The sequence below is a fragment of the Chelon labrosus genome (assembly GCF_963514085.1).
Source record: "Chelon labrosus genome assembly, chromosome: 12".
NCBI classification, from domain to species: Eukaryota; Metazoa; Chordata; class Actinopteri; order Mugiliformes; family Mugilidae; genus Chelon; species Chelon labrosus.
The window spans coordinates 8,117,229-8,130,035 of record NC_140345.1 but is presented as its reverse complement, the minus strand read 5'-3'; the positions used below and the strand labels follow the sequence as shown (position 1 = coordinate 8,130,035).

Below are 12,807 nucleotides of genomic sequence, written 5' to 3'. Positions count from 1 at the left end.
GTTTTGTTCATGTTTTTAACGCAACCGTGCCTTTGAATGGATATCGTAAGACGTAAAATCGCAGATTAAGTTGTCAGATTTTCAAGATCACAGGGTTGAGAGTTACACATCGGCCTTACCGTTAGGCCAGAGCGCTCACGCACCGAGAGGTCAATCTCTAAGCAGCTAGGGAGAACTGTTTCTTCACCAAATGCGGCCTCAACAGGCTGCAATGCCGCAAGATGTTGTGCTTTTTGACCAGGAGGGATGTCCGTTGCTTTTTATAAAAAAAATAATTAAATGAATCTGTTTTGCTGTTGCTATGCAATCACAAACACGATTAGTCTGCGCTCGCATGTAGCAGTCTGTGTGTGAATGAAGCACCGCGTGAAACTGGAAGAACTCTAAGAGAAAAACAACCAATCATGCCCCTTGTTTCCATAACAACAGACCTCTCGAGTCAGCTAACCTGTTGCAGCGCAGTATGTGATCCCGTAAGATCAGCAGTATCAGTGCAATTATTGCAACAACACCTTTCTGTTAACTTTGAAGAGAATAGTTCCACAAAAACAAAGAAAAAAAAAAGTGCATGCAGCATTTATTTTTTTTGGCTGCCGCCTTTGAGTGGCGGTAAGTCTCCGCCTACTTCTGCTGAACGCAACAAGTCCAGGCACTTTTTCTCTGGTTTGGCTCAGAAATGATTAAGTTGAGTCGTGGCAGATGAGGAAGTCTGACAGAAAGCTGATGGGCCGTAAACATAAATGAATGCAAACAAAAACTCTGAAGGCGCTGCTCCTCATTAAGGGTGGTCACGTTTAAGGGGGAGGAGTTGAAAGGATAGATTTAAACCACAGATTTACTTGAGAAGAGTACACAGTAGGAATACACAGTGCCAACAACAACCTTATTAAAGCCTCAAAGCTCAGAAAAAGAGTTAGTTGATTCTAACCCCTTTCTCTTCTCCTGTCTGTTCCTCAGCCCTAGCAGCCAGTGGTGGCCAGCTGCCTCTTTCCACTCTTGAGGGGGCCAGCAAGGTGTTGCTGGGGGCCTCAGGTGGCCAAGGAGGATGCCTCCCCTCCTCCCTCTTTCTCAACCACCCGGCCCTCCTCCATTTGGGCCAGAATCCCGGTGCTGGACTGGTCAGCGCCGCCGTAGCCAAAGTCTCCCAGCCCTCACCCTTCCCCTCAGCCAGCAGCATCAGCCCAACACCCTGCTCCCCCTCTCCCTGCTCAAGCCCCGCCTCCTCCTGCTCCTCCAGCGAAATGGCACACAGCCCGTCCTCTCTGGGCGGGGCCAAGATTGAGTGACCGGCGCCAAAGAGCCAATCAGAGAGGAGGAGGAAAGAGGAAACAAGAACCTCACCTTTCACACCAAAGCTATCTCTTTCTCTCTCTTGTGCTCTTCTTCCGTTATTTTTTTCGCAATGGCTCTCTCGCTCTTTCTCTCCCAGTCTTTCAATGCCAAAAATACACAGAATGAAAGAGGAGAGAGGGAGGGAGAGAGGTGAAAGAGGGGGAGAAGGCAGGAAAGGGAAAGATTGAAACCAAAAATCTTTATCTATCCAAACTGATCGAAAGGAGCCAACGTGGGACCTTTTTTGTCAAAACCGTGTGATATCGACATGACACCTCTCCACTCTTTGTCTCCGAAGGAAAACAAACCAATGACTGTCTAACGAAGAGACGTAAGAGACAGCAGAGATGGATGTCGAAGTGCATAAACCAAAAATGACAAAAGAAAACTTTTACTATATGACAAAGGAATGGCGGCAAGGACAACAGAAAAATGGAGAGGAGGACTGCGCTTACGTTTTCTTTTAGTATTACTATCATTATTATTTCAAAAAGCTGCGGGTCTGAAGGAAGAGGAGCGGGGAGGATACGTTTAAACCAAAAATTTACCTGAGGAGGAGGAGGCGGAGGAGGAATACTCAATGAAGAAAAAAAAAAAAAAAACGACAACCATACCAAAATCCCAAATACCAAAAACCAAAAATACGGAGAGAAAAGCTTTATTCAAAGGACGTGTAAATACTGAAGCTATCCAGGACCAGGACTCTACTGCTACTCTTACACACACACACACACACACACACATCACATCATGAGCCAATCCATCCTGCCATCTACTCATCCTGTCTGTGTGTCTCCTGTAGGTTTTCGTGATGAAACTTCAGTCTCTTTACCTACCTCTGGTTATAAGAGCATAGATGAGTTTCATTTCACCTTTTTATTTCAGACTTTCTTGAGATTTTTGAAGTATATTTTGTTTTGTTCTGTATTATTTATTAGCGTCATTATACAGTTCAGCTCCTATTTATTGTTGCGTGCTATTGTAGTGTTAGCCCTGGGGTTTGAATTGTTGTCATTGTCATCATCTTTGTCTCCATCGTTCATATTTGGGTGCTTTTTTCATGTGACCCTTGTCCAGATAAAAAAAAAAAGTGCCAATAGATCAGAGAGGGAGAGTTGGCACAGTTGATTTCGAGGTGTGAATGAATTTGTTAAGACATTTGGTGCGTTTAATCCGACCACTCTGCCCTCATTCTTAAAGATAACCCATTATCAGTGAGTCCATGGCTAAATGAACATGCCCTGGAAACTTCACACACTGAAGATGATGTTTGAAAGTATGAAATAGGGCTATGATTGGAGATTTAAAGTAATAACCGTTGAGACTGAAGGCTAAATAAGTCAATAAAGCCAAGTTTAGTCACAGCTTGCTCTCGTTCCTGCCTCGTCAATCAGCATAGATGCTCTGACACCTGTATGTCTAGACATGTTTACTGGTATTTTTCTGTTTCCATCATCGCTCCATCAATCTCATTTCACTGTCATTTTCCACCTCAGACTGCCATTAATTCTATAAATGGAAACCAAAGCATTCTCAAGACCGGGCTCTTCTTCGAGAGCCTCGGCCAAGACATGAACACAATAAAGACACAAAGATGGTGGTGATGGGGCTGAGAAAAGGACCACCCGTGTTATCCCCTCCAAATGGCCCGTCCGGAAAAAACCCGTGGGGGAAGCTTTATTTAGGGAACTGATCCTTTACTCCGAACCCCCAGAAAGAAGGGTGTGCTGGGACAGGCGCAGGAGGGGACGCACTGTAGTGAGGGGAGCAGGCGTCACACTTTTGTAAGAGGATACCAAAAATAAACCCAAACCAAAAAAACTAAACTAAAAAAAAAAAAAACAACACAACCACCCGAGGAATGACAGAAGCAAACCAAAAAGAACCCAAACCAAATGTGGCTGGAGGGAGGAGGGGAGGAGGACAAAGTGTTGGAAGAAGTGAAGCATCTCTCTGTCTGTCTGTTTGTTAGCTTTAGGGCTGCAGCCCCACTCTGAAACTGTGTAGCATGGATGGAGGGATTAATAGACGGCCAGATAGACGAAGGACAGACACTTCCTCCCCTCCTCTGCTTCTCTCTCTTTCTCTCCAGCTCAGCTCTCTGGTCCTGGATGGAGCTAAACGCAAATGACCTCACTGAACTGAAATCTTATAAAAAAAAAAATCTGTTTTTATTTTTCTGTTGGTTGGTTCCGATTGTTTTATCTCTGCTGTGTCTCTTGATGCCGTTTTATGTACTGTACTTTAGTGCTTATTACTTATTTGGAATAACGTACTCGCTTACTTACTACAAGAGCTCCTTATTTTTTTCGTAGTCGTGCTAGAGATTTTTATCAGGTGGTTGGAAAAAATACTGTGAAAATTTAGCTTCCAGATTTTTATTAGATAAAGAGACAGACTGTCTTGGCCGGGGAAAAAAGACAACACAAAAAGCCAAAAACAAAGATAGCAAACCTTAAAAATGCCAAACCAAATACTGAACAAGTGCAGGAGACAGGAGCTGTCCTCTGTGCATGAGGACAGAGAAATGGCTTAGAGTCGATTTGTCTGAGGCGTAATTGTGGGTTTTTCTGTGAGCGTTATCAAGAGGCTACATGGTTAAAAAAAACAAAAGCTGATTTGGGTCTGCAGCGATTTTGACCCCAAAGACAGCAACGTAAAGACACAGATCAACACACAGGCCTCAGTTAAGTTGACGAGCTGAGAGTTGGACGTAATCCAAAGAACATTTGGTTTGATCCACACCAGAAAAACAGTCGACACACGAACCAAACTTTAGATGTGGGGTTCGCACCTTAAAGGTGAAACCTTTTTCTCCACATTGACTCTTAGACGGAATGTATCTGTTAGTGCTTCTATAGATTTTGTAGAAAAAAGATCTATGTTCTACTGCTTACTTATCGCTAATGTATTAAAAAGGAAAAAACTTACAAAAAAGACTTTGAGAAAAAAAAAAGATCCTTAAAAAACGTTGATGATAATAACTTGATTTTAGACCAAAAATTTTAACTATCTCTCTTTGAACTCTTTATTTGTCCTTATTAATCATGATTTAGACTTTTGATTGTACTATTTATTCAGGGTAGGGTCGTTTATTTGCTTAGGGTTTTATTTTTTTGTCTTGCTATTTATTTGTTAATTTATTTCTAGAGGTGCTTTTTTCATATTCTACGATGTATTTGTGATTTTTATTTGCCCCCCTGCTGAAGTTCTTTCTTCTTCAAACCAAATAATACCAGAAATGCAACCAACGGGTCCTGTAGGGACTTGATAAGAGAACACAGCTGAGTGACGGTCGGTCACGAAGACCTTCTCTTCCTCAATGAGACGACTTTCCTCTTAGAGTGGAAGAGAAGCTCACGGTAGTGAGAGGCAGCACCGTGTAGAAAACATCTCCGGATATGTAGGACTTTACGGGAGGAGAAGTTTAGTCTCCTGGACACACACCTTCCTTTATGTCTCGTGTAATTAGACAAAAGTTGAAGCTTAAATATGATTTATGCTGGGGTTATATCCTGAGGTGTTCTTCGAGGCACAGTGCTGCCTCTGTTGTCTACATTTTCTCCACAGGGAGAACACACTGAAAGCTTTACAGCTACACAACCAAAAAACACAAAAGAAGAAGATCAACTGGGGCAAAGGCTAAAGTATTTTTACATGACTGAGAGAAAAGTAGGAGGGAAAAGAGACAGAGGGTGATTTTGCATTGCCCTCTAACTTCTCTCTTTGTTCCGATTTCTTTTTAAAGTTTCTGCGTCTGTTTTTCTTTCCACTTTTCTGGAAGTTTAAACTTTTTTCTTCATCCACTGTAGGATGTAAAAGAGAGATAGTTCATCATATACCTCATATTCTTTGATGATAAACCAAATAGATGAATGCTTTAAAATGCGGGGTGCAAGTGGGGATCAGGGTTGGTGTGGACAGTGTGCTTGTGTTGTCTGGGAGCGGATTCAGTAAGGTCAAAGGTCGTTGTCCTAATGGGGGTAAACACAGATGTTTGGGATCAATCCGGGAAGGAACAGATCATTGATCGCAGTTTTACTCCGTTACATTCAGATGGTGCCGTTTGAGGTCAAAAGGCTGAGCTGCTTAATGCTCCAGTCCACACACACACACACACCTTGTCCCCCTGAAAAACACCCCCGCTGTCTGTGTTGAGCTTTGAACACAGTCCTCTCCTCACATCTGACCCTCACCGTTTCCTACCTGTCAAACATGGACTGTGGGCTTAAAGCTGCTCTTTGGCACAGATCGAAGATCAAATCTGGATCCATTTCTGCCTCAGAGCAGCTTTATCGCCGAGGTCAGCGGGCCCTCTCTAGCCTTTAGGTCTTTATTGCCTGATGAGGGGCCACGTCGACCAGTTGATGTCCGTGTGTACTAGGGAGCGATCGCGGGGGGAAAGGCGATCGGGGGGAACGGCTGATACCGAGGTTGCTAGGTGACGTGTCCAGAAACTTTTCAAAACTCAAGTGTGTGTTTAGAAAGTGGAAGTTGGAGGCAGAAGTGTGCACCTGATAAAAAAAACATCTGGATTCTCTCTGAGTCTTTTTCACTTGTTTTGCTCTCTCTGTCTCTCTCTTGTGTATTCAGAGGAAGCGGAAGCTCTTCTGTGAGCATCAGGGTTTGAGGGACCGGGTGTAAAGTGCAGGTCTCTGTGGCGGGGATACCCCCTTAGTGAATGATACCAAAGTCTATGCCCTGCCATGGGATCCAGCACGATATTCATGCTCCCTACAGTCCTGATGTCCAGGGAGGGTTCAGAATCTCCGTTTTCCTCGATACACCAGTCGCTTTCTTACTTAAACAGATTTACCTTTTGCAGCAGCATCAACGTAAGTATCCTTAGAGGAATAGTTCAAATTTGTAGGAAATACTCACTCTCTTGTAGAGCGTTCGCATTCAGTTAGCTTAGCATGAAGACTGGAAACAATGGCAAAGAGCTAGCACGGTGACTCACAAAAAAACTCCAATAAACTGGCCAAGAAATTGTCGCACATAAAACCGAAAGTTGTTATTTTTAGCTTCAGTGTTTGTGCCGCCTAGAAGAAGTCTGTCACATCTTCACTGCAGAGTTTTTTCTTTTAATCTGCAGATTGTCGATTTGTTTTTTAACGGCATCTTTAAATAAACTGCATAAACTGTATTCATCATTGTCACTGCCTCTTTAAACATTTTATAAAACACACCAAATGCTGCACAAATAATCAGGGTGCTAGAGCTGTATGAAAAGGCCTGGAGGCAAAGGCTTAAAGAACTGCAGTAGACTGAAATGACTGAATCAGGGTCACGGGTGGCAGGGGTTTTGTGAATTTTAACAGTGGTGTTCTGTCTGGTAGGTTTAGTTAGGGACAGCACATCTTTAAACTGAGCGACGGTATTTGAATCAGCAGAGTGATTCATAATTTCCACGTAATTTTTGGAAGAGCAAGGCCAGTCCCCCTCCACCCCTCACTCCCACCTGTTTTTCAGTCTTAATGCTAAGCTAAGCTAAGCTAGCAAATGCCTGGCTTTAGCCTCCAGTTTGACACACAGACACAAGAGTGATTCCAATCTCGACGAGAAAGTGACAAAGCGTATGTTTCCCACAACTACTAACTATTCCTTTGAAGTGGAACAACTGAAATCTATATCTTTGGCCATGAAGCTTTGAGAAATGTCATTGTTGGGGAATGAGAGACGAGCCGAGCAAAGACAACAACAACAAATACTGCTGCTGCTTCTGCCTCCGCACACTCTCGTCCACACATCCACCCTCTTCCTCTCCCTCATCCCTTTCTACTCTCTCTCTTTCTCTCTCTTCTACAATACAGCTTTAGTCCAAAGGTTCTCCAGCAACACAGCAAAGCAAGTCAGATGTTAAAGAATAAAACCAAAGAGCTCTAACTTGACCTTCTCTTCAACACAAAGCCTTCACTGCATCCTTCACCTCTCTCTCTCTCTCTCTCTCTATCTTTCCTCCCCTTAGTGTCTATTCTCCTCCTCTGTCACCTAGCGAGCCGGTCTTTGAAGCATTAACCTCAGCTATCCAAAGGGAAATAATAATAATGATGATGATAATAATTAAGATGATGAAATGTATATTTTTAAGTATTTGTCATTGGAAAAATAATCTTCTCATAATTATGATGATCATGACGATGACAACGATGATAACGATGATGATGATGATGATGATAATGAAGTTTCTCTTGGTATCTTTGTAGCTGTTCTGATCTTTCTTAAGTTCGTGTCCTTTCTGCTCGTGCTGCCAGAGTACTGCTTAACTCCCATCACCTCCCCACCCTCCCCGCCTCCCCCTTTTCATTTGGTTAACCCCGGTGTTTGGTCCCAGCATCTACCTGTCTGACCTTTCACCCCTGGATGTTTGTCTACGGGCCCCCTGTGTGTGAAAGACTGAGCTGTAAAATACTGACAAGAGGGGAACTTTGACATTTTGTCTGGATGTGGTTTCTTGCTGTTAAAGAGGGGAGGGCCTCGGTCTGTTATATGTCCACCTGTGTGTGGGGGTGTGTGTGCGACTGAGTGGAGTGGCCTATTGTTTTGTTTTTTTTTAACTCGGATGGGTGTGGTAAAAGATTTCTTGTTCCCTGGACAACAGAAACCCCCGACACAAGAGCCGTACTGTCAACTGTAACGTACTGTTTGCCAACTTCCTAGTACATGTAGCTTTAATTCCCCCTGTCACAACAGTCAGCTTGTTTCCTTGTTTTGTGTGTGTGAATGTGTGTGCGTGTATGTGTGTGTATGTGTGCAGGTATGTTTGCACACTCCCCCCTTTTGTGTCTTCCATCCTGTGAGCAGTCTCAGCCCCTCTTTCCCTCACCTTTCTGTCTGCCTCCCCTCCCCTCCCCTTCCCTCTCCCCCTTGTGGTAGCAAATTAGCCTTTTAGTGTATTTATCTTGAAAACCACAAAAAAAAGGAAGAAAAATAACTGCTTGTTCATTGTACAGTGTTGTTCATTTTAAGTCATTTTTGTAACTGAAAGTGTTTCATTCATCCAAATAAAACAGGAGACAAAAACTGTACAGATGACCCCGCGCTGCCTCTTGTCTTGTCTTGTTTGTCGAGACATGATCTGTGTGCTCGTTTTCATCTCGAACCACAGGTTTCACTTGGTTTTTTTGGAGAAACCTCATCTGCGAAACGAGACACGTGTCTCTGCGTGTAGTACTGGCTTTTGACCAGAGGAGGGCGCTGTTAGACTTGACATCTTCCCTCACAGATCATCAACTATCTTTACTGTTGCTCACTGACCGCCCTCACATACAGAGGAGCACACGTGTCAAATATCAGATCATCAAATACGTTAAATAAGTTATTCACAGATTAATTAACAGATATCTTTTGAAAATATATATTTGTTAACAATTCTCCCTTCCAGAGTTTCTTCAAGTCCACACTCAGCGGCAAGAAATGAAGAGCTCTGATGAAAGTGAGCCGTGAGCAAGAGATACAGATACCAGAGTTGATAACTTTACCCAGAAAGAAAAGGATCGGGTCACAGATTCATCTCAAAACAATCAGTTGTTTTTTTAGTCACTCTTCGTGTCACTTCTTTAAAGTTGCCCGTATACAGTCAGAGTTTAGTGTTGCAGTCAACGCTGCAGTGATTAGTCATTTCATCCATTGTGTTGAACTAAACTGAATATATTTATGTGAGGGAGGTGAAACAACACACTTGGGGTGGTGATGTTTTTTTATATATATATATATATACTGTTTGCTGGTGATGTATAAAACACACAACTGATTAACTAATTTAAAAAACAATTACCAGATCTAATGGTGATTAAAAGTTAAGATGGTAAAACCACATGTACATAGTTTTGTACAACAAACAATAATTAGAATTAGAAAAGGTAAAACTTGAGCCTGTGTCTAAAACACACCATATCTTTGTTAATAATACACTTTTTTAATTGCACGATTATTTCAATTAGCAATCCAACTGTTAATTATCAATCATTTGGTTTAAACAACGTCACAATTTGCGTCAGCCAAAGATGATTTTGTTAAGATTCTCACACTTTAAAAGCTGGAACCATCAGCTGGTCTGATAACTGACTTATTGTCTCATCTCTAAACCGTCTGCAAAATAAGAAAACACTGTCAAGGCAGCGCGTTTCAGTGTCTCGACTGTATTGACTCAAACTTCGTTGATCTGAAGTGTATATGAGACACTTTGACCGAGGGGAGCTCTTGGAGAAGAGTCTCTTCCTGTGTCCCCACACCCTGAGGATGGGTTCTCACCCAGCTCACTCGCTGGCAGCGAGGAAACAAGGAGTCACTTCATCTTCATCTCTCCCTCCATTTGTTCACTCTCAGCTGAGTCAAGGGACATCTGCTAATTGACAAACAGCATCGCATACATTTGGCCTTCGCTCATCCTCTTTCCTCATCCAGAAGTAAGTGTGTTTGTCTGACTCTTTTGTTGCCTCTCCTCCTCCTCCTCCTCCTCCTCCTCCACCTCCTCCTCCTCCTCTTCCTCCTCCTCATCCAGCTCCTCGCTCTCCTTCTCTTGTTAACTGCCTCTCCTCCAGTCTGTCTCCGTCTCTCCTGCTCCCTCCTGCTGTGTGGCACAGTAGGTGGATGATTAGGTAGGATGCTGGAGTGTGTAAGTGTGACAGCTTTCAGACACCCACCTCCTAGTTGAGTCACGGACGGCGCTGGTGAGCATGTGATCTTATCACCAGGGTGACTCGGGTAGATCTGCGTTGCTGTGTTGTTGCATCGATAAGTAATATTTGTTCCTTCCTGAACTGTCGACATGTCTGAAAATCACAGTAATGTATATACAAACTGATTGCTCATTACAAATACTAAGTGGTGAAGTGTATCTAAGTAGATTTACTTTTATTTTATATTTCTGCTCCACGTCAGAGGAAAACAGAGTATTTTTTACTCTGATACATTCATTTCAGTTCTTAGTTTCTCAATCTTAACTCACAGTAACATATTTATTATTATTTCCATTAATATATGGTCATATAACGCAAATAGGGTTAGTTTTCTACTTATTGCTTTCTTTTAAATATGATATTTGTAAGTCCATTTAGCTGATAATTCACATTCACTTTTACTTATGGAAGATTTTGAAGACTTTTGCTTGTACTTTTTCCTTTTAGATAATGTTATGTGTGTTATTGCTTTGGTAGGAAAACTGGTCTCTCCTCCGCCTCAGTTCAGAAACTTCTTACCAGACCAGAAAAATCAGGAACTTTCACATTTTATTTTAAAAATATTATGTCAAAAAGAACCGAAAGAAACCAAAATAACGACCACTGACCTTTAAAATTGTACTTTCTCAGCTCCTCTTAATACATTTATTCCAGAGCTATGTGTCCTCCTAATCAACATATATCACTTCTTTTAGCTGTTCCTTTTTCTTTCCAAAATTAGACGAGCACTTTTCTTAGATCAAATGTTGTTGCTATGTAACAGCAGTGAATCCAAATGTCACAGCATCTCTAGATAGTTATTATTACAGGAGGGAGGGAATTATACTGCTGCGGCACCGATGGGCATCACAAGTTTGTGCGTGCTGTCGACGGCGCGCTAAGTGTTTGACATCATCTTAAAAATGACAGCCGTAAAGTCACTCTGCGTGACTGTAAAGCCAGACTGTGGCACGGAGCGGGTAACCGGAGAGCAACATATCTGGTTAGGTGAGGAGTCGGTTAACGCAGTGGTAATTCCACTGGGTTTGGAAGGATCCCAGAAAAGGTGGAACTGACTACAAATAGGGCCTCGCTGTGTCGGTGAATGCCAGCTGTCAGTTTAACCAGGAACGGTGCCAGTGTGTGTGTGTGTTTGTGTGTGTTTGTGTGTCATTGGTGCCAGTGAGGGACAGTGCCAGCCATGAACTGCCACTAAACAGATCTGGTTTCCCTCCCTGAGCAGCGCTGTGTGTGTGTGTGTGTGTCTGCGTTGTGCAGGTTACAGTTTAAGCTACTGTTGACCTCCTGCCCTCCACTGGAATTTACACCAATCAGCCATAACATTATGACAATACTATGAGAGTGGTTGGGATATATGAGGCAGCAACTGACAATTTATCCTCAAAGTTGATGTGTTAGAATCTAGAAAAACTGCAGATGTAGGAAGGCGGGCAGAGCGGTTGAATCCAACTCCTGAAAAAGTTAATGCTGATTCTGATAGAAAGGTGACCAGTGCATCACAGAGCTCCCACCTCTGCTGACCTCTGACAATGAGTATGTGAGCATCAGGGACCATGGAGCAATGGTGGCCCGGTCTGACGAATCATATTATCGTTACAACACCTGGCTGTTACCTGTGGAACGCATTTCACCATGATGCACTATGATGCACTATATAAGAATGCAAGGCAGCTTGATGCTTGGGCAATGTTCAGCTTGAAATCCTTGGGTCCTGCCATTAATGTGGGTGTTACATTGACTCATAACACCTATCTAAGTGTTGTTGTAGACCATGTGCTACATCCTTTCATGGAAACGGCATTGGTATGAGGATCATGACGACAAGTTCAAAGTGTTGACTTGGCCTCCAAATACTGTTGGACGTGCTGGACAAAGATCTGCTCCATCACAAATTGCAGGACTTAAAGAATATGCTCCTTACTTCTTGGTGCCAGATACCACAGCAGGCCTTCAGAGGACTAGTGGAGTCCCAAGCGGAACTGGTCAGGGTTGTTGTGGTAGCAAAAGAGGGACCTACACAATATTAGGCAGGTGGTCATAATTTTACGGCTAATCTGTGTATTTCACTACAGTCCCTATAAATGAATCAGCTGGTAATTCAATTCTATGTGTCATGTATGTATAAATGTCCAAATGTATAAATGTTTACAAACCCTTGTTCTTTACAAATCACTCAATGCACTTAAATACCTGTGGCAGTTTTACTCTATAGTACAGCAGAAGTAAGTATGCATGTCTGATTTGAGAGGGTAAGACAAGGACAGCGTCATTGTTTTGTTTCGTTTACTTTTGCTGTTTCAACTTTTCCTTCACTGCCGCAATAGAAAAAATACCCTTCAACTCTGTTTACCTCAAAAGAAATCTCTTTTAAAAACCGAAAATGAATACATTTTTCTCTATTCATCAAACATATTTCTCTGAATAGATTAAAGGCATACTTGGCCTTGTCTTTTCAGTGCCATTGTCACTCAGTCGCATCGAGGTGTGCGTGGTGAAACAAGCGTCTGAATCAAGCGTTGCTTCGTAAAGCTTTAGGTCTGATGATGAACTCTTGTTTCATCCTGTCTGTTCTCTTCTTGTCATCTTTTCAATTCAATGAAGTGTTTACAATTTATTGCTTCGGGGTAAATCCAGAACAATGGCGTAATCAGCGTCGCACAAACAGCTACAGTGAGTCTCTGTATATGTTGTATGATTCCACTCTCTTATCCTCTTCCTCTTATCTTTCTTGTCATTCCCTCTGCTGTCACCTTGTCAATGAAATGCCAAGAGCCTGAATGAAGGCAGGATGCCG

General features: G+C 42.6%; 1 protein-coding gene across 4 annotated transcripts in view; it reads left to right on the top strand.

Annotated features, from left to right (window-relative positions):
* pou2f2b (POU class 2 homeobox 2b) overlaps positions 1-8,342 on the top strand; it is a 43,014-nt gene extending 34,672 nt beyond the window's left edge. For 3 of the 4 annotated variants that reach the window (XM_084557347.1, XM_084557345.1, XM_084557346.1), the window contains one exon: positions 958-1,153. In XM_084557347.1, the coding sequence (XP_084413473.1) occupies positions 958-1,000 (43 nt within the window). In that variant the 3' untranslated portion in view covers positions 1,001-1,153. Of the gene's footprint in view, positions 1-957 lie in introns of all 4 variants that reach the window. The other variant, XM_084557348.1, reaches the window with a different exon arrangement.
* Positions 8,343-12,807: the final 4,465 nt, after the last annotated feature.